The sequence below is a fragment of the Peromyscus leucopus genome, chromosome 4 (assembly GCF_004664715.2).
Source record: "Peromyscus leucopus breed LL Stock chromosome 4, UCI_PerLeu_2.1, whole genome shotgun sequence".
Lineage (NCBI taxonomy): Eukaryota > Metazoa > Chordata > Mammalia > Rodentia > Cricetidae > Peromyscus > Peromyscus leucopus.
The window spans coordinates 48,864,933-48,888,551 of record NC_051066.1 but is presented as its reverse complement, the minus strand read 5'-3'; the positions used below and the strand labels follow the sequence as shown (position 1 = coordinate 48,888,551).

At 46.4% G+C, this 23,619-nt stretch overlaps 1 protein-coding gene across 3 annotated transcripts in view; it reads right to left on the bottom strand.

The window, feature by feature from the left end:
* The window catches only part of Rapgef4 (Rap guanine nucleotide exchange factor 4), a 284,557-nt gene extending 261,324 nt beyond the window's left edge, over positions 1–23,233 (bottom strand). The window contains exon 1 of one of the 3 annotated variants that reach the window (XM_028885722.2): positions 23,090–23,233. In XM_028885722.2, the coding sequence (XP_028741555.1) occupies positions 23,090–23,154 (65 nt within the window). In that variant the 5' untranslated portion in view covers positions 23,155–23,233. Of the gene's footprint in view, positions 1–21,044; positions 21,136–23,089 lie in introns of those variants that run through there. The other 2 variants (XM_028885723.2, XM_028885724.2) reach the window with 2 other exon arrangements.
* Between the last annotated feature and the right edge of the window lie 386 nt (positions 23,234–23,619).

Below are 23,619 nucleotides of genomic sequence, written 5' to 3'. Positions count from 1 at the left end.
TTTTTTTTTTTAACCACTTTTGGCTGAAAAAAAAAAAATCTACTGGCTCCCACAACAGCTAGTGCAACTTCCAACTGAAATTGCTTCAAAATGTGATAAATCAAATATTTCATTTACAAAAACAAGATTATAAATAGCTCCATGTTCTGTTCTAAAGAATATCCCGAGCACATAAAACCAGCCAAAACAAAATTTTTAAATAATATGTATATTTTCCCCCTCTGCGTTTTAAATTGGCAAAACATCTAAACAATACAATATGAACAGCTGTCTGTTGTTGCACACATACGTTCAGTGACCTTGATTCCCAAGATTTCACTTGGCAGAGAGCTGGGGCTGTCAGTGTGCAAACAGTACATAGATTTTTGTCCCAGTCAATGAAAACCTCACATACCCAAACAACGTAAGTCACTAAATATGGCACCTAATGTTCCTGCCTTAGTCAGAGTTCCTCTTGTAGTGATGAACCACCACGACCAAAAAGCAAGTTGGGGAGGAGAGGGTTTACTTGGCTTACCCTTCTACATTGTAGTCCATCACTGAAGGAAGTCAGGACAGGAACTCAAACAGGGCAGGAACCTGTAGGGGCCATGGAGGGGTGCTGCTTGTTGGCTTGCTTAGCCTGATTTCTTATAGAACCCAGAACCACCAGCCCAGGGATGGCACCACCCACAATGGGCTGGGCCCTCCCCATCAATCACTATTTTAAAAACTGCCTTACAGCTGGATCTTACGGAGGCATCTTCTCAGTTGATTTCCCTCTTTTCAGATGACTCTAGCTTGTATCAAGTTGACATAAAACCAGCCAGTCCAGTCTCCTTGTGATGTGTGGCATCTTCAGGAACAGAGTCTTACTGTCTAGTTTTTGAGGAAGGGCAAGAACCTTCATTGTTTGGGGAACCTCTGGGGCGTCTAACCAACAACTCCTAAGGAGATAGCCCAACCCAGGCACTGGGATTTTGTTTAATAATGGCTCCTGAGTACAGATTTTTCTAACCTTCCAGGGTATTTCCCTCCAAACATTTTTAGAATACATTTTTAAAATTTCAATGCAAGACAGTAGGTCTCCATACGGCTTTTGTACTCCCTTCATTTTGTAGGTAGCTGGACCTACCTCCAGCTCCACAGTATCCCCTATCTCTCAATCCCCTCCCTGCTTAAACCTTTCCATGCCCAGTGTTTTCCCCTCCTACCTCGTATTACCTATGTCCTATCACTTCTCCCTTGATGAATCCTCATCCCAGAGAAAGAGGACATTTTTTTTTGCAGCTATAGCAAGAAGCAAGATAATAATTAAAAAAAATAATACCCACAGCAGAAATGGCTCACAGATTCCTTGAGGATAAATTCAGAATTATTTAGAAGAAAAATTGGTAAAATATAGTTCAGTGGTTTTGTCCAGATTTATTCCTGGTGGCAGAAAAGTGCAGACACTCTGAGGTGTTCCCCAGGGACAATTCCTTCAAACAAAAATGTATATGGAAGCTCCTTTCCATCCCCATCATCCAGAAGGAAGGTGTTTTAGACAGATACTGGAGTCAAAAGCAGTCCCCACAAACAGAGCAGGCCATTGCTTTCCAGAGTTCAGCCATGGTGCCCCTTCATGTATTGAAGGGTTTAAACTCTCCCACTTTTACAACTGAATTTAGGTTTCAGTTCTTTGAGAGGAGCAAACAGATGTCCCTCCCAACAAAGGGCCATTTATCAACAAATTACATTCAGAGACGAGGGAGAAAACAAAAATAAGGCCTGAGTCAGCCGCACAACATCTCAAGGACAAATCCTGCAGGCTACTTCTGAGTCACATTTGGACTTACTTCTGAGTCACATTTGGACTAGCCCAAGCTTGTGCAAGTATGTCCAAAAATGATAAGACTAAACTCGGCCAATTAAAAATATACTAATGTAACTACTGCTCACTTAACCAATTATATATGAGATGACCTAATGATCCCTAAATTTCCCCTTAGCTGTGCTTAAAAGGAGTCTGCATTCTCCGCTCCTCTTGGGGTCGTCACAGTCTTGTACAGATGAACGACCCCACATGCATGCTGGGATATTAACAAGTGCTCCTTGCTCTTGCACACTGTTTGAGTCTGGGGTCTTCTTTCAGTGTTTCCTCAGATCCCACATTTGGTGCATTGGCCGGGAAGTGCCGGGTAGCCCTAACTCATTAGTAGAGCATTTTTAGGAGTGCACGTTCTGTTCTCTGCGATTGGTGTGTCTTGATGTGTCTTTGTTCTGATCTGGTGTCCAGACACTGCAGACCAACAGAGGCAGGATGGATGCAGGGGAAAGAGGTAACTCCCTCCCAGTGGTCGAGGGGGCCTGAGGACGCTCAGGGTCCCCTTCTGGTGGAACTGGAAGGTTCCAACCTGTCAGAGTTAGAAAACTCTGATCTGACTCTAGTTGTGATAACCACTGACGGGTCACTCCCATCGTCTGTCGGTGCCGGGAACAGGACAGGCTGCTGCATCTTTCTAATTCCCTTTTTTAAATGCCGGTGGGTGTGTTCTGTTTGTCCTCTTTTGTGTTCTTGAAAAAAATATCACTATGGGATAGGCAGTGAGCTCTACCCCCCAGACCTAGTCCAGTCTCCATAGACCTCCAAATTGAAGCTTCTTGCCCACAGCTCATGGGTGTGGCCGTCACTGGAGAGACAGGTGAGGTAACACCTCCTGCCACACCCATCTCACTTTCCTTCAACTTAATCTCTGCTGAGAAACCAAACAAAATTCAGATTCCTGGGAAAATGCCAGGAGTCTTGGATGGTGCATCTGCGGCTTCTATAGCATCTAAAATTGTCCTTGGCATCGGGTTTACAAGAGGAATCATAGGCTGGGCAGTGGTGACGCACGCCTTTAATCCCAGCACTCGGGAGGCAGAGCCAGGCAGATCTCTGTGAGTTCGAGGCCAGCCTGGGCTACCAAGTGAGTCCCAGAAGAGGCGCAAAGCTATACAGAGAAACCCTGTCTCGAAAAACCAAAAAAAAAAAAAGAAAAAAGAGGAATCATGTATGTTTAGTGATGAACTAGAAAGAATTAGATCCTGAAATGACAGTGGGTTTTTGTTTGTTTGTTTGTTTTGTTGTTTTTTAACAAATTGAGTAATATTTCCTTCCTCAGTGAGATCAGCTGCCCGCAAGGGACATGAGAATGTGTATACATTTAAAATCTTTAATACAAAATAAGTGTAAAAGCACTAGCCACACAAGCCTGACAATGACCCAAGTTCGATCCCTGAACCCAGGCAGGAAGCTGGCTGCAGTGGTCCATACCTGTGATACCCACGCTGGTATGGTCAGAGACAAGACAGGGATGGGAGAATCCCCCTGAGGATCACCAGAAGCTCACAGGCCAGTCAGCCTGGATCACACAGTGGCAGTAGAAACAAGAGAAAGCCTGCCTCGGTGAGGTGGAGGGGGGGGACTAACTCCCCAAAGTTGTCCTCAGACTCCCACATGCATACCCCACAGAAGAGGGCTCCCACATGCATGTATGCACAGACGTGCTTTTTAAAAGATCAAACTATACAATATTTTAATACCTAGAACTAGAATAGTAAAGCCTACCGCTAAAACAGTGTTAAGGTGCTTAAATTCAACTCTCTTGAGATGCCTGCTCCTGTTCTGGGATGTATACCTGCCATTCTTCTCTTGTGTGTCTCTCGTCTCTGACTGCCCGTGCTGAAATATATGTATACTAGAACCTAATAAGCTTCAATTTTGTTGTTTAAAAAAAACAAAAAGCAGAAACAAACAAAACAAAACAAAAAAACTAGGATAGTCAACTTTTAACTATTCCTTCTCAATTCCTTCCCTTCTAGCAACAGGAATTTGCAGATCAGGGGCTGGAAACATGGCCCTGTGGTAAAAGCACTTGCTGCTCTTGAAGAGGACTTAGAGTCATTTCCCAGAACCCACATGGGGTCTGTCTTAGTTAGGATTTCTATTGCTGTGAAGAGACACCATGACCACAGCAGCTCTTATAAAAGAGAAAATTTAATTGGAGCTGGCTTGCAGTTTCAGAGGTTGAGTCCATTGTCATCACGGCAGGCAGCATGGCAGCATGCAGGCAGATGTGGTGCTGGGGAGGAAGCTGAGAGCTCTACATCTGGATCCATCGGCAGCAGGAAGGGACAGTGAGCCACTAGGTGTGACTTAAACTACTGAAACCACAAAGCTCACCTCCCAGTGACACACTTCCTCCAATAAAGCCACACCTGCTAATAGTGCCATTCCCTAAGGGCCTCCAGAGACCATTTTTATTCAAACCACCACAGGGGCTCACAACTACCTGTAACTCCAGTTCCAGATGATCCAATATCCTCTTCAGGCATTTGAAGATGCCAGACATGCACGGTGGGAACATAATTATATATGCATATATATGCATGTATATATATGCAGGCAAAACACTCTACATATACAATAAAAATAAATAAACCTAAAAAAGAAAAAACTGGGGGTCAGGTTTTTCTAATTTATTTATCACTACAAGTCACAATTCATGTATTCCTGGCTAAGTAGGGACTTTTCAAGATGAAATACTAACTAATGTGTACTGAACACATATGCCTCTCTGCTGTCCTCTCCTCTCCACCCTTTTCATTGAGTGGTTCATCAAATGAGAACACGGTTTACTTTGGCAATCACATCATACCAGGCTCTCATCTTGGGGCTCTTGGTTTCAAAAAGCTAAGTCACAAATTGCCTTATTTAATAACTGGACCACAACGCTGCATTCAAGAGGCAAAGCTCACATAACTGGCTTCTCTGGTCCTATTTGTAGCTCCACTGAGTTTCCCACAGTCACTTACAGCAGGGTCCCCAGGTGCAGAGCCAGTGTTACGTCACTGGCCCCTCTCCCCACATCTCCATACACCAGCGAGGACCGTGGATCTGTGAGCATGCAAAGATGCGCTCTCCCCAGCTCCACAGAGATTCCTTCCCATAACTTTGGGTCTGACAGTGACAGAATCTAAACACAGAGTAGGAGTGCCGGGAAGCCTTAAGGCAGAGAATAGACCCATATCCCTGGGTGTGCCCACTGCTGGCCATCCCTTCTTCAATGTCTTCTATCTGAAATGGAGCCCCAGCCCCAGACAGAAGGCCTCTTTATATACATACCAGCTCATCTGCTGTGACCCTAGACATCGGTCATTGTTAGGTGTCTTAGCTACTTTTCTGTTGCTGCCAAGTGACACCATAACCAAGGCAACTTAGAGAAGAAAGAGTTTATTGGAAGTCCCAGTCCTAGAGAGCTAGAATCCATGACCACCATGGCAGGGAGCATGGCAGCAGGCAGGCAGGCATGGGCACCGGAGCAGTAGCTGAGATCTTCATCCTTATCCAAAAGTAGGAGGCAAAGACAGCTACCTGGGAATGGTGTATATGCTTTTGAGACCTGGAAGCCCACCTGCCATGACCCACCTCATCCAACAAGGCCACACCTCCTAATCCTTCCCAACAGTTCCACCAACTAGGGACAAGTATTCCAGTGTATGAGCTATGGGGACCATTCTTACTCAAACCACCACATTAGGTAAGAGGGAAGTAAGAATGAATCCTAGGGAGCTGGAGAGATGGCTCAGCAGTTAAGAGCACTGGCTGCTCTTCCAGAGTTCCTGAGTTCAATTCCCAGCAACCACATGGTGGCTCAGGACCATCTCTAGTGTCATCAAAGGTGTGCATGCAGATACAGCGCTCATCTACATAAAATAAATAAACCTTAAAAAAAAAAAAAGAATGAGTGCTAACTAGAAGGAACAGTAGTTGGTTAAAGAATTTTAAACCACTTGGAGGACTCCATAAAGACTGTAACTGTCAGTGATGCAGATGTGACTAACCTCACAGTCTGGCAAGAGAAGTAGTGGAGGGTGGGCTGAGGGCCGTCTGTATCTCTGGAGTGATCTTCTGAGAGGCCAGGTAGACAAGAGCAGAGGAAGCACTGATAGGTAGCAGAGGGGAAGCGGAGAGGAAGCAGGAACTGTTACCTAACATCATCCTAGCACTCAGAGTAAAGAGCATGGCTGGGAGCTTCTAACAGGACGGAGTGATTTTCAGGACACTGGAGAAAGGCAGACACCTCCAGGTCCCCGCCCACCTCATGCGTCTCTCTTGTGTGCCGGATGCAGCTATTCTGAGTCTCCCTTCTCTTGTGTTCCATAGTTTTCTTCTTTCCATTATCCTTTCTTCCTTCCTGATACCCCAAAATTCCCTCCTTCTCATTTCCACTTTGTTTCAGGAACTTCTTTCAGTAGTTCCTTTTGGGTAGGACGGCCAGTGACAATCCTGGGTGTCCCCGTCAGAGAGCATCTTGATGTCCCCTCCTTCTTACAGAAGGGTCTCAGTGAACAAAGGGCTGTGTACTGACGATTCTTTCTGCACTTGGAAATCATCCCCTAATTCGTTCTGGACTCCACGGGTTTCGATAAGAAAATCCACTATTGTTTTGTTTCTCCTATAGACAAGATGGCATGTCTCTTCTAAAACAGCATATTCTGGTTTTAAGCGTTGCTCTTTGTTTTTAGTTTTCAAAAGCTTATATGTCTTACAATGGATTCCTGGGGGCTGTCCTGTTGGGGACTTTCTCCCCTCTTGACATGTATTATCTCATCGTCAAGTTCTCCAAGTCTCTTCTGTCAGCTTCGCTCCACTGTTGAATCGTCCATTGACTTTCCAATTTCAATTTCTGTGGTTTTCAGCTCTCATATTTCCATTCTCCTCTTTTTAAAAAAAATAATTACTCCCTGGAGCTTTCTATTTCTCTGCTTAGATAATCTGTTTTTTTCTTTATTCCAATTGTTCACAATTGTTCATGGAAGTATTTTTATGAAGGCTGCTTTAAAATCTAGGTGGCAGGGCAAGGCTACTTCATTACAGCCCACACAAGGGAAGAAGAAATGAGACTCTGTGCTGGGATTGTGATAACAGGGTGAAGTAGGCTCTCGATTTATGTAGAGTTTGGCTAAAAGAGAGCTATTATTGTCTAGAAGTTTTGTGGTTCATAGGGGCTGTCCCTTTTCTTGGTCCTATGACCACAGAGAAACAGGTTTTTCCTAGGGTAAGTTTTATAAGGGTGTTTTGTTTTTAATATTTCTAAATCACTGTATATTTCCACACCCACCCTGAGATATATATGTGGCAAAACCAAAACGAGACAAAAAACAAAAACAAAAACTCAGAGGACTCACCATTGCGTCCTTCTCCAGCAAGAAAGGACCCCAAACCCATTCACTATTTCCTCTCCACCTTTCCAAATTGCTTTTCTGTTTGTTTTATACACAATACCAGAGCTCACGAGTGAACTTCAGGGAAGGAACATGGAGAATTGCAACCACTCCATCTTATCCACAACCAGAAATCCATGGTTGTTTTATGGTAGCCATTTTTCTCAGGTAAACCGGGTAGGTATAATTTCACAACCTCTGTGTGTACCAAAAGCAGGTATTCGGGGAACTGAAAACTCTACAGAGGCCACACCTTCTCTCAAGCAGATATGTTTCCAGCAATGTGGCAACCAATGAACCATAATGTTGCTTATTTGTTCGTGACACGCCCACTCTGGCTTTATTGATAACATCGCTTCTGCGTTTCATGGCAGCCTTCATGCCTCGGCTGTGGTAGCTCGGTGTTCAGTATTTGTCTTGGGGATGTTGATTCCCTGTTCTCTTCCCCCTCTGTTACGCAGAAATGACACTCTAAGATCTCATCACGTCATCCTGACTCCTGTCCCCTGCGCCTCCTCTCTCCGGTCCTCAGCTCCCTGACTCAGATGCAGCCGTAGCCATCCATCAGCTGGGCATCTGCACAGTACCTGGGGTGTAAATCCTGTGGTGTTGCTGGTAGCAGGGCCTGTGGTGTTGCTGGTGGCCCTGCCGGTGTCCTCACACTCCCCGCCTTGACCTGACACAGAGTTTTCGCTCAGCCAGACGGCAAAGTGGGCTGGGGAGGGCCGTAAGACAGAGACACCTCAAAGGAAACCCAGTCGGCGGGCTTCTCGGACCCTCGCTTTTCTTGCATGTTTTGCCAACATGACAGTGTATCTGGATATCTGGATTTTAAAACATCTTCCCTTGTCTTCCAAAGCCCCTTCTACACTCTTTTCTTCTTTCTCCTGCTCATCAGTTCCTCTCACACAGCTTCTTTCATTAGCTATTCTCTTCCTCCACAATGTTCTTTTCTAATACCAAGACTTCTTTGATAGTCAATAGTTTACGGTTTTATATATTGTCTGTCTACACATTAACGATCTCTACCTTTCTAGCTGCCTCCCAGACTCTACAGTCACATATTCAATCTCCTACCCAACAGGACCAGTCAAATCTCTACTGCCAACGCAATAGGTCCACATCTGAACTCTTTCCTTCCAAACACGCCTTACCTACAGCCTTTTCCGATAAAACAGGTGGCCCCGTGAGCCTTCTAAAATCCTTAGGGTTGTTCTTGGCCTTGTTCCCGGCATTGTAGGAGTAGATGAAGCTTGGAGTGAGTAACGTCCTGAGTGGATGTGTATTGTTGGCGTGAGCAAGGTCATGTGGAGGACTCCAATGCTTCGGCCTGGGCCTCGAAAGTGACAAAGCCTTCCCTTGGTGAGGCTCAGAGAGGGTGACAGAGCTCTCCCAGGGAGTCTGAGTCTGAGTGTTTATGGACAATTGGTCAGTGTGCCCAGAGGCCAGCGACGGCAGTTTCCTCCATGATGTTTGTAGCCTGAGACAGCTCTCCCACAGAGACTAGCCAACCCCTCCCCCATGCTGGGCCTAATAAACTCTGGATGGAGACCTGTAGCAGACTCCACCTGGTTCCAGTTTACTCTGTGTGTCTGTGTGTCTGTCCTTTCTTCAGTCCCTCACTGCCCCTAGTCAGGGTTCCAGAACCCAAGCCTCGAAGAACACAGCGCTACACAGTCCAGCTTTCTGCTCGTGGGCAGAACCTACCCATGTGTCCCAACAGTTCTCACATCTTTCCTGGTGCCTCCTGGGCCAAGCCGCCTTCTCCTTTCACCTGATGGCCGCCATGGCTTCCTACCAGGTCTTTCTTCCCCTCCATGGGCCTGCTCTCCACAACTCTCTCAGCATTCTAATCATAGTGGTACTTTAAAATGTAAGTCAGAGGGGGCAGAGAAATGACCCGAGGCTTCAGAGTGCTTACTGCTCTATCGGAGGACTAGAATTCGGATCCCAGGCCCACATTAGGCAGCTGACACATGCTTGTAATTCCCATGAGTACCCCCCAACACACACACACACACACACACACACACACACACACACACACACACCTTTTAATAATAATAATAATAATAACAATAATGCAAGTCGTGTCATCCTTCTACTCAAACCCAGAGTGAAAGCTCAGGCTTTAGAAGAGCCGTTCAGTCCCCTCATTACCTGCCCTGTTTCTCAGTGTGACTTCTTCTCCTTCCCTCATTTTCTTAGCCCCAGCTTCCTAGTGTGAATAGGAATGACCCCCAGAGTCCGAGGCCACCTGGTCCTCAGAGTGAGGTCCAGGACAGCCAGGGCTACACAGAGAAACCCTATCTCAGAGAGAGAGAGAGAGAGAGAGAGAGAGAGAGAGAGAGAGAGAGAGAGAGAGAAACCAAACCTATAAAAAATTATATTTATAAAAATTTTAGTAACTTAGGAAATGATCATTCTGTAAGTGTTCTAGAATGCTCATTTTAAAGGTCACGAAATCATTGAGTCTGGGCTAAAAACAAACAAACAAACAAACAAAAAACCTCATACCAAAACACCACAGAGAGTACAGGAAAATCTATGACCAGTTCTCCCAGGTTGAGAAGGTTTCGACAATGCTTGTATTTTGCCAGGTGGTGGTGGCGGCGGCGGCGGCGGCGGCGGCGGCGGCGGCGGCGGCAGCAGCAGCAGCAGCAGCAGCAGCAGCGGCACACACCTTTAATCAAGCACTCGGGAGGCAGAGGCCGGCAGATCTCTGTGAGTTCGAGGCCAGCCTGGCCAATAGAGCAAGTTCCAGGACAGTCAAGGTTACACAGAGAAACCCTGTCTCAAAAAACTGAAGAAGAAAAAAGTTTCAGTTATAGCCTGTCGCTTGTCAACGCTAGTGTCGTTTTCCATCTGGGAAGGAGAAAGATGTTATTACATGTTACTTGGTAATAATCTCAGAAAGAAGAGAGGGGTGCTATGCAGTCCCAGACCCCCCAGACCCCCAACCCAAGGGTGGAGAAGGTGATGGCACCTGGGTCCCAGGTAAGCATCCCCGTGGTACTGCTGTCCCAGCCATGTGTCTTATATCTAAAAATCAAGGACTTCCAATGTTTTCCTCTTCCGTAACTCCCTTTTCACTAACTTTTAATATTTTTAGATCTTTCTCATTCCTTCAAGATTATTGCCTTGAGGTAAACTCACAGCAATGAAGTCTCCCCTGTACAATGTTACAACTAAGAAGAACACAGCACACGGAATCAGTCATACATGCTGCTCATCCCAAGAAAAAGAGAGATTGAAACCATTTTCCCTACTCTGCTCACAGGATCATTCCACTGTGGCAGATTAAAAACCAACAGGGAGCGAACAAATAACATAAAATCAAGGTCAACTATAATGAAAAAATAAAGGAAACCTCACTCTTAGGTAATGGTTTCATATTCTAAAAATAATTTCTTGCTTTTTTTAAACTGTCGTTGCTCACTCAATCTTCTCAGTTGTACCTATAGGCATTCCCTAAGAATGATGAATAATACGTTCGTCTATTTAACTTACTTTGATTTCATTAACTGAAAACAACGCCGAGTTAAATAGCCCCCACTTCCGCTTTCTGTGCACCCCCCTAAGGCACGGTTGGTTTTCTTGCCCATTTCTCCCGAGGCTAGAACTCCTGATAAGAGAGACAAACCACATATTAATCCTCTAAACCCAGAGGGGTTTTAAAAATTAAATTGACTTTGCTATCCAGAACCTGTTGAATGCTGAATTCTAAAATGAGCCTCCAAAGTGAAGATAAATATCCAACCACACGCTGAAAAGGTAGGAAGCGCAGCCGTAGAGAGAGCATCAGATTCAATTGAGAGGAAGATAAGGGGTATTCACAAGCTTATAACAAGATACAGCCCCGCAGCAGGAGGTGGGCGGGCACGGGACACGGGCTCTGTTCACGCTAAGCCAGTGGGGTTCCCAGCCTGACTGTGCAGAGGGAGCTGCCTCAGGATAAAGCTGCCTTCTACAAGGGCACCCTGTTGTATCAAGAGAGGACTCCCTTATCTGTGCCTTAATAATCTGGATAATTACACAGGATTCCTGGTGTAAGTTTTTAAAGTATTTTAGGTAAATAAAATATAAAGCCTGGCCAGGAGCCAGATAATCCCAGCCCCACGACTTAGGTCTTCAAACACCATCAGGGAAGTCGAAGGCAGGCAGTTGCCCTAACATCTTCATAACAGACTCGTTATTCTCAAGTGGGCTTCAAGTTTTGACATAAGAAAATACAGCACACTGCTAAATTGTGCTGAGGAAACCATGATATGACCCCAACACACACACACACACACACACACACACACACACACACACACACACACACACGTTCAAGCTAGAAAACAAATCTTTCAAACAGGCAACTGGCAGGATTTCCGGCCATTTCCTTCTAGGACTTCAGCCTTAGAAGCCTAAGGACCCCACACAAGCACTAAATGCACTCCTGATAAAAGTAAGCCAGGTGAATAGAAAAACCCCAAACCGTCCTTAGAACAGGGGTGACGGCAGCACTCACACCCCTGCCTCTTCTGAGCTGAAGGACGTTCAGCCATTCTCTAAAGGCAGTTTCCTTCTTCCAGAAATAAATAATTATGAAAAACTAAGCTGGGTGGGAGTGTGCACTCTTATAATCCAAGCATTCAGAAGCTGAGATGAGGCTGCAAGGGCAGACTCCTATAATTCCAGAATTTGGGAGGCTGAGATGGAGTGGGTAAATTCAAATCCAGGGTGGACTACACTACAGATCCTGTTGAAAGTCATAAAGGGAGAAGCAGGAGAGAGAAAGAGGGAGAGAGGGAAAGAGGGGGAATGGGAAGGGTGAAGACTAAAATGAATTGTATTTTCTTTGTACCTTTAAAAAACGGAGGGTATTTATTTTATGTGTTAGTGTTTTGGCTGCATGTATGCATGTATACCATGTGCATACTTGGTGTGTGTGTTGGTCAAAAGAGAGCATCAGATTCCCCTGAAATTGGAGCTCTGGGTGGTTGTGAGCCATGATGCTGGCAACTAAATCCAGGTCCTCTCTCTTAGTTACTGTTCTATTGCTACGAAGAGACACCATGACCAGGACAACTCATATAAAAGAAAGGATTTAATTGGGGGCTTGCTTACAGTTTCAGAGGTTCGTCCATGATCGTCATGGCAGGTGGGAAGCAGACAGGCATGGTGCTGCAGCAGTAGCTGAGGGCTTTACATCCTGATCCACAGGCAGCAGACAGATGGGGGTGGGGACTGGACCTAGCAAGGGCTTTTGAAACCTCAAGGCTCGCCCCCAGTAATACATCTCCCCCAACAAGGCGGTATTTCTAATCCTTCCCAAAGAGTTCCACTCACTGGAACCCAAGCATCCAAACACACAGGCCTGTGGAGGCCATTCTCACTGGGACCACCACACCCCCTGCAAGATCAACAAGTATTCTTGGCTGCTGAACCGTCTCTCCAACCCCATTGTTTTCCTGGTTTTCCCAGACAGGGTTTCTCTGTGTAGTCCTAGCTGTCCTGGAACTTGCTTTGTAGACCAGGCTGGCCTCAAACTCATAGAGATCTGCCTGCCTCTGCCCCCGAGACCCCACCCAAGCCGGATGACCTGAGTTTGATCCCCAGTGCCCACAAGGCAAGAGAGAACTGATGCTCACAAGTTGTTCTCTGATCTCCACACCTGTACCATGGCACATATGTGGCCCCTCCCCCCCCACACATACATTCATACTCACTCAATAAATAAAAAGTGTAGTTTTTAAAAGATAACCAAGAATTCCAAAAGCCTTCATTTATCCATTTTATAAAATTACCATCATCTATTACAGCAAAAAAAGTAGTTAACAAAATATGGGCATTTTTTTTCAAAGTCAGCTCTTGTCACAAAACAAAAGGATGTCGCCATATTTATTCAGCCTGTATCCTCACCATGGGCACCCATCCAACTCTGCTCTCTAAAATGTCTCATCTATCCATTTGGTACAGCCTGAATTTAAATCAGATTCAAATAACTCACAGCTCATTCAAAGTTTTGAACGAAACATTACTTCAGTAGGAAGACCTCTCTGGCCATCCTCTTTCAAATAGCGATGCCTCTAGGTCTCTTCTCCTTCTCTCTGCTTTATCTCCCATCACGGTTCTTGTCTCTGCTAAGCATGGCAGTGTAGATGTTTGCACTTGCTGACGTCTATGTCTCCCCATTCCTGCATACTTTTACCTTTGGCTCCATGGCACTTCTCACAGGTAACTTGTCCCTAACTAATGTATTCTGTGCTGGCTGAATGAGGATCTAACACATATATAATCAGGTACCTAGACGTGTCCTGAAGACTGACTGAAGATCTTTTCATCTGGTATTTCATCAATTCCCAGGGTCAAGGGTTTGTCAGTTTCCTCACTAATGGGCAATCAGCAAGAGTGCCTGGCGTATAGAAAGCAAAGTCAAGTCTGAGCAAATCAACGAATGTGTGAGCCGTTGGAAGAAAGGTCTCCGTCTGATCTTTGCCCGCACCACGTTTGGTTTAGGGAAGGCGGAAAAGGGCATGAGGTAGGGAGAAGAGGTGTCAAGCAGAGACGTGAGACAGGAATGGCAAGGGACGCTGAAGGCAGAGCTTTCTTACGACACAAATTTGGTTGAAGAGCCGATGAAGACCACGTGCAGGATCTGAGCACCCAAACCTCCTGTGGCAGATTCAATAAATAATCACAGACTAGCAGGAGAAATAGTCTTCCCCAGGAAACAGCACACCAACTAGTTATCCAATACCAAACGGCCAGCCCTGAAAGCACACATACAAGTAACGGTATAAAGACACAGGAATGGGATGCATACACGGATGCATGTAGGTATAAAGATGCAGGAATGGAATGCATACACGGAGGCATGTAGGTATAAAGACGCAGGAATGGAATGCATACATGGAGGCATGTAGCAACAGTTAGTGAGAAAAGAGGCCATGAATTTGAAAGGAGGTAGAGGTAGGGAAGACTCAAACCTAAAATTCCAAGGCAAAAAAACAAAAAACCTTCCCTGTAAGATGAAAACTCAAGGATGCCATCCATCTTCACCCCTTTCTTCAACCTTGTTCTAGAATTCCTAGCTAGTGGAGTTAGGCAAGAAAAGTAATAAAAAGCAAAAGTACTCAAAACGAGTCAGTAAGACTGCCATTATTTATAGACGAGTGATCTATACAAAACAGTTATACAGTAACCACTAGGATTCATTAGCTTGGCAAAAATTGATCACTGATCAAATCAAGCCAGACATCTGAACCTACATACTATGATCCCCAAACTTGTCACCTGCACCCCACTTTCATGACTTACAGATAACCATCCAGCTGTGCTTGAACTGGCCCACAAATCCCAGCACAGCTGCCACTATAGGCATCGGTGGCTTTATCTGAAGATTCGAGGACAGAAGCTCAGGAAACCTAACAGCCTGGTTCACACAGCTGGTGAACGGGAATGGCAGAATTAGAATCCAGATCTGGCTGACCCTACGAAGACGCTTCTCTGTCTAGGAAACGAAGAGGGACCCCGAAGATAAGGCCTGAAAGAAAACAGCATAACACAGTGGTAAAGGGGAAGACTGGTGACTCTTTAAATGTCCAAAAGGACATGGAGAGCTTCAAGAGTCTGAGGCTCCGGAATCTCGATGTCCTTAATAAAACACAAGGAAAACGTAAGGGAAATCGGGGCTAAGGGAGGTAAAAGCTTCAGACACAGAGAGCTTGTTAGACTGCAGGTGCTTTTGACAGCGAAGGAAAGAAAGGGTAACAAAGTAGTTTCTAGGAACAGGGTCTCATTTTCTTCACAAGACAGAAAATCTTAAGATACACAGTAGCTGAGCAAAGTCAGAACAGGGCCTCGGTCTTCCTTTCTCCTTTTGAGTTACAAGATGGCTGCCACAGGCCCAGGCCTTCTAGACAGCAAGGGTACAGCATCTCCGTTTTCCATCGGGAAGCCAAAGGCCTTCCTAGAGTCTCTCAGTGTCCTTCCCCTGTGTCACTGTGGCCAGTGACACCTGTGTGACGTGGACACCTGGACTGGAGGAAGAGACTGGAAGAAATCGGCTCTTTTTCTTTTCTCTCCAGTTTCTGGGGCAGTGGAGGGTGAAGGCAGTGTGCGCCCCAAAATGTCAACGGGATTATCACAAGGGAACTGCCCTGTGCAGACACAAACGCACCTGGTCTGTAACCTGTGCCTTGGGCACAAAGTTTAGGTCATCGTCACAGGTGGAGCAGGAGACACGGAGAAAGGGAATTATGAAGAGGACAGACAGAAGCCACTCATGTTTCGCTTTTCCACGTGCTTCACAGAGAGGCAGCTGAGTCAACACGACCAGCTGGAGACCTGCTGCCACCCAGGCTGTTCTGCCGTTTTCCTTGGGATGTACAGATGCTTCTCTATCCATCATCCACCCAGTTATTCCATCTCCTTCCTCTCGGTGCTCAGAGAGGTCGGAGCCTCCCTGCACCTTCCTTCTCTGGGAGAAAAAAGCATAGGATGGGCTGCTCCCTTCCATGCTTCTCTTGAGGATGTAGCTTTAAATCTGCCAGAAGCAAAACCAGCCACCCGTGGCTTGGGGGAGTAGTCTGGGAGGTTAATCTGGCACTAAAGAAGGGTTATGAAAGCTTATAAACCCAGGAGAATTCAGACAAAAGGCCAATGCTAGTCTCACCATTACTGGAGAAGCCAGAAATCTACCTAGGGGAACCAAGGAAGACAGGATGCTGGGCATCACTTTTCTATGGAAAATTCAGCCTCCCAGGCTCCGGGCAAGGGACGGGCAGCAGGGTCAAGGGTGCTCTGGGCAGGCTGCCCCTCTCACAGGCTCACTGGTCCTTAGGCACATACCATCTCCTATGTCTCCTCTCTGGGGGCATCAGATCTGGCCATGCTTCCCTTTCCTAAAGCCCTTCTGCAAGTAAAATCAGATCATAACACTAACCCTGATTAGACAGCAGACTTGCTGTATGTGTGTGTGTATACATATATATATATATATATATATATATATATATATATATATATATATCATGTGTCCCCATGGTCTTATGGCCACAGTGAACTGTCCCATAAGAAGCTGCAAATAGAGAGATGTCAGACATGAAACTTAAAAATAATATATTACTGACATCACAGAAAGAGATCAATGGACACCATGTGCCTTTTGATGGAACTCCGTAGTTCTTCTGTTGAAGCTCTCACCAACATACCAAGTCAGAATTTGATCAAGCTCTAAACCCAAATGCCAATTTCAGGGAATACAGGTGCGAAGGAATGTGTCTCTAAAAATACCACAGGAAAACGACTAAAATTGAGATGGGAAACAATCCCACAGTTTCAAGAAACAGGGAGAAACAGAGAGAGAGATTTAGGTATTAAAACATATCTGAACTAAACAAATAATTTGCATTCTGATACAAACAAAATTAAAAAAAAGTTTTGAGATAAACAAGGAACTTTGAATGTTTGAATATATTAAGGCAAAATTTGTAATGTATAGTAATGGCATTTTCGGTGGGGGTTGGTTTTTGTTTTTGTTTTTGTTTTTTGTTTTTGTTTTTGTTTTTTGAGAGATAGGGTTTCTCTGTGTAGCCAGCCCTGACTGCCCTGGAACTCACTATGTAGACCAGGCTGGAACTAGCAGATCTACCTGCCTCTGCCTCCCAAATTCTGGGATTAAAAAAGCATGTGCCATCACCACCAGGCATTATTTTCTTTATAAAAAAAAAACCCTTACCTTCTTGAGATATGTACCGAAATGTTTGCAGATTAAATACCACATGTGGGAACTGCTTCAAAATAACCCAGGGGCAGGATGCTGGGAGAAGTCCAGTGGATAAAATACTGCACACGTGCCTGACAACCAGTGTCCAGAACCCACCCAATAAAGCAGGAGTCGGTAGCATGCATCTGTAATCCCAGCACCCCTGCAGCAAGGTAGGAGGCAGCAACAGAAGAATGGGCCAGGAGGCCTGGGGTCAGCAAGCACACAGTGTACTGTGGTGGAGGAAAGGATGACCTGCTCAAACAAGCTGGAAGGCAAGAGAGGACACCCAAATGTCCTGAACTCAACACCCACACACTGCAGCATACACACACACACACACACACACACACACACACATCATACACACACAACTAACTAACTAACTAGATAATCAGCCCTGGGGACAGAGAAGAATGAATGGGCATAAAAATAAAACAGGGCTAGCAGTGAGTTATTGATTCATCGTTGGAGGTGGAAAGGGGTGGAATAGGAGAATCTTACTATTCTATGTATTCTGAAATTTTTCCACAATAAAAATAGATTGAATTTTTAAAACAGTTGGTTAAAATCATTCTGAAATGCCTCCCTACCCCGACTCCAAAGCCAGGATTCACTTCAGCCAGGAACCAGGAGCAGCGGAGGCAGATGCAGACAGCGCTAATCCACCACCTGCACCCTCCACCTTGCCAGAGAGCTGCAGAGGCCACCTGGGGCCAGAGAGGATAGTGTATGTGGCCACCTCACCCTGGCCCTGTGAGCACCTTCTACAGTGAGGGCACCAGGCAGGTGCTGGAGATAAAGGGATGAATAAAATACAGCGGCTGCTGCCGAAGGATGTGGACCCAGAAGCAAGCACAGAGTCTGACATCTTATTACAGTGGACAGAGTGTGCCCTGGGAGCTCTTGCTGTGCTCATCTAACTAGAAGATAGCACAGCAAAGCTGTCCTCAGGTATCCCCGGAATTACCTTGTGATTAGAATTCAATTCCCAGCTCTGTGGCTCTGGGAAAAGAACACACTCTGCGGGCTGGAGATGCGAGTGAGCATCCTGACCTCCTGGCAGCCTAGCTTCTCTTTGGAAATTCAAGAGATGTGCTTCTGCTAAGAGCTGGATTCCCCACTCAGCTGGCCTCTGGCACGACTGCATTAGCCAAAGGATGAGCGGGTCCACTTGTCCAGTGGTACAGATTTATCGCCGAGTTAATGACTTGTCTCTAAGGTCTCGGGAGTCTGGTGCCTGTGCAGCCATCCCTGAAACACGTATGAATTCTCAACGTGCTGACAAATCAAGAATCCTGGAGTATGTGCAAGGCCAGTCCTGAGCCCTGGAGAAAGTACCAGAGGAATGCCATCCCTGAGGTCCTGCCTGGTTGACACCAGCCTCCCCCAGAGCCACAGTTCCGCTCTACGTGCCTCTTTGATCATCTCGCCATCCCTCCAGAGTGAGACCGTATCTGACGCTTCTTTGATTTCTGAGTCATCTTCTCACACCATGTGGCCTACAAAGTATTTTGGTTTTTAGCAAACGTGTTCCTTGATTTCTTTCAGTCTCATTCCGTCACACCAAAATAGCTAACACACCACTGATATGGGGTCAGCCACAGGCAAAGGAAGCATCAGCAGTGTGTGTGTGTGTGTGTGTGTGTGTGTGTGTGTGTGTGTGTGTGTGTGTAGAGGAAACATGAATACAAAAATTTAAAAAAAAAAAAAGAAAAAGCGTAGTTGCCTTTAAAAGATGACAGCCTGTTGGACATGGCCCACCATCCTTGACCTCATCTTCTGCTTCAGCCTGTGAGACAGTGGTCCTCAGGGAGATTCATCGACTGCACCTCCTCAAAACTTTAGAGAGCTTCAAACAAAAGGAAGGCAAACTCTTTCCAGAGAGAAGATGCTCCTGTTACCTCTAGTAACAGTAGTTCAGCATCATTCTCCGGGGTGAGCGCTCATCGCGAGCAAAGGATGGCAGTGTTTCCCGTGAAGGTTCACACAGTCCATGTTTAAGCTCTGTGGACCACAAGCCTCCTCGCAGCTACTCAGCTTCGCCGCTGCAGATTGACAGCAGCCACAGACCGTGTGTAACCAAGTAAGTGTGGCTGTGTTCCAATAGAACTGTTGATGCACACTGAAATTTGAATTCATATAAACTTTATGGATCGTGAAATATTACTCTTTTTATTTATTCTCCAGCCAATCAGGAATTCTAGAGCCATTCTTGGAGGATTTACAAGCCACGGTTTGCAGATTCCTGCTCTACTATGGTCGAAACAGGCAATGATTCACCAAACACGTGACTTGGTGATGCCCCTGACCCACCATGCAAATCACCACCTAGAAACAGTCCTTAAAGCTGCAGGAAGCCAACTTAAAACCTTTTACTAAAATTCAATAAAGGTCATCACATTGTTTTTTAAAAGTGCCATTTCACTATTTTAAATCCCAAAGAGTAGGAATTATACAATTTTTGTTTTTAGTTAACCATCCCAGCTCAAGGAACAATCTAGGTAAGATCCATAAGCAGTCTGTAAACTTGCTCTACATTCATGAGTGCACTGAAACTTCTGTGTCCGTTTATACGTCCCGGTGTCCGACAGCGTTCCAACTTTCAGGTGAGCATTTATAGACAGCCTGTCAGTCTGACCACAGTCCATGACCACAAGCAGCTGACACACAAAACGCTGTGCATTTTCTTTCTTTAGCCTAATCAACACAGCTACATATTTCTGAGCGTCTTCTTCTCTAAACTCACATGAAGTTTAGAGAGTATTGTCCCGACCAGGATTGCTGTGTAGACGTGCCAGCCGGACACTTCTCTGACTTTGTTTCCCATGTCGATTTGCTTTACTTCAATTTCCCTTACCTATGTCTTCACCCAAGTAGACTTTCTTTCCTCTTTTTAAAGTTTGGTGTGTGTGTGTGTGTGTGTGTGTGTGTGTGTGTGTGTGTGTATGCATATGTGTGAGTGTGTGTGATTGTGTGTGAGTGTGTGTGTGTGTATGCATGCATATGTGTGAGTGTGTGTGATTGTGTGTGTGAGTGTGTGTGTGTGTATGCATGCATATGTGTGAGTGTGTGTGATTGTGTGTAAGTGAGTGTGTGTGTGTGTGTGTATGTGTGTGTGTGTGTGTGTATGCATGCATATGTGTGAGTGTGTGTGATTGTGTGTGTGATTGTGTGTGTGTGTGTGTGTTAGACATGTGGATACACATGCATGGAGAAGTCAGAAGTCAAAGCTGGGCGTCCCCCTTGACCGTCCCTCTCAACCTTCTTTTATTAGACGGGGTATCCTGTTGACTGTGAGGTGCGTCATTTGGCCTGACTGGCTGGCCACGGAGCTCCTGCCTCTGCTCCCCCATTGCTGTGTCTGCAGGTGTTTGCGGCAATGCCGGGCTTTTTAACACAGGTGCTGGGAATCCACTCAGGTGTCTGTACAGCAGACATTTGACTGACCGGGCCATCTCCATCAACAACAACACACACACACACACACACACACACACACCACACACACACACACTCTCTCTCTCTCTCTCTCTCTCTCTCTCTCTCTCTCTCTCCTCTATTCCAGCCTCTGGGCTCCTCTTTCTTCCAGATAGCCACACTCCTGGTCACTTGGCGCATGCGCACATTTGAACTACAGTTCTCAGCTGAACTTCCTAGGCTCCCAGCAGCCCGGTCCCAAATTCCACTTCACTGCATCATTCTGTCTTTTCTTATGCATACTTGGAAATGCCCATGATAAAAGACTTAGAAAACAGAGCCTATCTTCCTGTACTCTAAGGAACTCTAAAAGGAACTTGAGGAGAGAGGGGTCCCTTTCCACATCTGTGTGCCTTTGGCCAAGTTTCTCGTCTGTCTGTTCAGACCTCCCTATTCTCTGTCTCTATTACGTCCAGGCCTGACTGCACTTCCAAAGCACTTTACACATCCTTGTTAAAACATTAATCCCCAGACTGCAGTTGCACAGTTACCTAGCTACCCCACCACAAAGCCGTCAGCACCCCCAAGCCAGGAAGCAACTCTCATTGGTTGCACCCCCCAGTGCCTAGCACAGTACCTGGAACAAGGTATTAATGCTGTACCTCTCAGATGCATCAAAGGCAACGCCCCCAGCAAAGAGGCATTACAGGGAGCTTCCCAGACAACTTCCATCCACACTTTCAGCCTTCATTCTCTCTTTTAAAAAATTAACAGACTATGTTTTAAAATGAAACTTGGAAATATGCCTGCCCTACCCGCTTGCAATGAACCAGTGCCTCCTAAATGACTCTGCTTAGGAATTCTGGGATCAAGGCCACAGAACAGGCAGCCAGGTCTTCACACCGGGAAATAAAACGCACACAGGGCATCTCCTAGTTCCCCACGCACTTGGCACCTGCCCTTGTTCCTCCCTTCCATCTGTCCACCGTTGCTGGGAGCTGAGCTTGAGATACTCGGTAGCCTCCTTTTTCAAACTCAGGAAGTAAGAGATAAGTGCGAGATCGGAACTCAAGAGCTCTGTTGATCTGTCCATTCACCTGCATTTCAGTCACGCCAGGCTCAGGAGGAACTGGTTTGGTTTGGTTTTTGCCCATTTGAATGGTGACAAGACACTGTGGCACCATGTGCTGGAAGTCCATTCCAAATACTGCCAGGTAGGCAGATGTGCAGGTAAAGACCGCATATCCATCCCACTCACACTGCTCTATGACTCTGCCCTAAGTCCTCACTGAGTAAAGGATTTCCACTGAATTACTGACTGTTCAAAAACTGTACACTATGCATTTCTGCAAAGAGAAGTATGTTGCTTACTACCCAAAATTATCACTCACGAGGGTGCACTGCTATTTATAGGTTAAGTGCAGGCTCTTGATTATCTCTTGTTTTATAATTCACTTTTCCTAAAGTATTAAATTTAGATTACTGATCACATTAGCAGACTCTCAGCTTAAATATGACTTTAATTCCCCCACAGAAATTTGGATGACTTAACCATCTCTTCAATTGTCTTACTGTTTACTGTATGTAATTTCTCTAATATTAGTATATGCCACTTTAGTCAGAAGTGGGGCAATGCCTGCCAAAAATATTCTTGCTACCGTGTGGTAACTAAAAGTCAAGATCATTTGTCATATTACGTTATTCAAATGAGTTACATTTAGCTCTCCTCAATTAGTTAATATCTTTTCATCAAAGGCCCATAATAGTAGAGCATGCATAGCAGGCCGCATTTAAGATCTTCAAGTTTGATCCAGTTACAAATCTGTTCATTGAAAAATTTTCAATATGGCAGAGCACAGAATATTTCCCACAAATGCAAATACAGATATCATGCAGATAGCTGCAAGATGTGAACCACTGGCCTTTGGCACCAAACTCTGAGATTCAGAGGCAGTTCACTCTGCAAGACATTTTGCTTGTTTCTTCCAAAGTTCAGATGCATCACCTTTTTCCTTAGGGTAATAAACTGTAATTGCTAACATACTGTGTGATGTTTACTGTTAAATTTGCAATCTGGACAAACAGAAAATTACACTGTCAGCGCCTGGAAAACAACTGCAATCCGTTGTCACCCACAGCACCTTCCTCAGAGGCTGGCCAGAGTCAACACTCTCTGAGGTTTACATGTCTCTTCAGAGTGAGGGTCTTTTCTGCAGAGATTAAGAGGAAAGCCACCTCCCTGTGACCTTCTTAACAGACCTTGAGTGAGTGCCCAAGGAAAGAGAGCTGCGAATTTCACCAGGGGGCTTGACAGCTCCACTGCGTCCCTCACTCTTGGTTTTCAGAAACAAAAAAGGTGACTCTGTACCTGCATGAACCCCCACCCCTACCCCGGCCCCTCCGGGAAACTTAAACGACATTCACCCTGAGGGCCTGGACAGTCTGAAGCCGGTATGGATGCACTCCCCCAGGTCTTAATGCCAAGGGAAACCACCCACCCACCCACGAGTGGAGCGTGGAGTCTGCGGGGCGGAAGGGGACCGGGGCAGGCTGGCGCCTTGTCTCCCTCCCCAGCCCCCCGCGGCGCCGCATTCTGTCCCCGGCACGTGGAAGGCTCTCCCGCAGGTGGCACCCCACGAGCGGCTCCCCGCGATCCAAATCCCGCACCCCGGGCCCGCATACCTTTTATCCAGGCAGGCGATCCACTCGGCCGAGGACGGAGAGTGTGCAGCGTGCGCAGCGACCATGTTGGGCAGCGGCGCGCGGTGGCCCGGGCCGCGGCCACCTCCCGCGCGCCTCCCGGCGGGCTCCCGCGGCCTGCGGGGCGGGGACCGAGGGGCGGGCCAGGCGCGGGGCCCGCGCTGCACTGCGGCGCCCGCCCGCGGGGGAGCCCCGCCACCCCGCCCGCCCGGAGCCGCGACCCCGAGGCACCTGCGGCAGGTGCCCCGCTCCGCCCGGCCCGCGCCCACCCGCACCTCCTCGGGGCCTCTGCAGCCGGTGGCCACCCCGGTGCTCGTGGGCAGGGGATGTCAGACTCGCTATATATTTTTCGTACGGCAAATGCCACTAAAATGGCTGCTGCCTCTCGGTTTCCTTAGAAACCCATTAGTCCTCCTCAGCGTCTGTCAAAACTTGCAGGCTGCTCCTGGCTCACCTTTGCAATGCCCCCCCCCTCCCCTGCGCGCTCCCCTTTAAATGGGGATGAGAGAGGG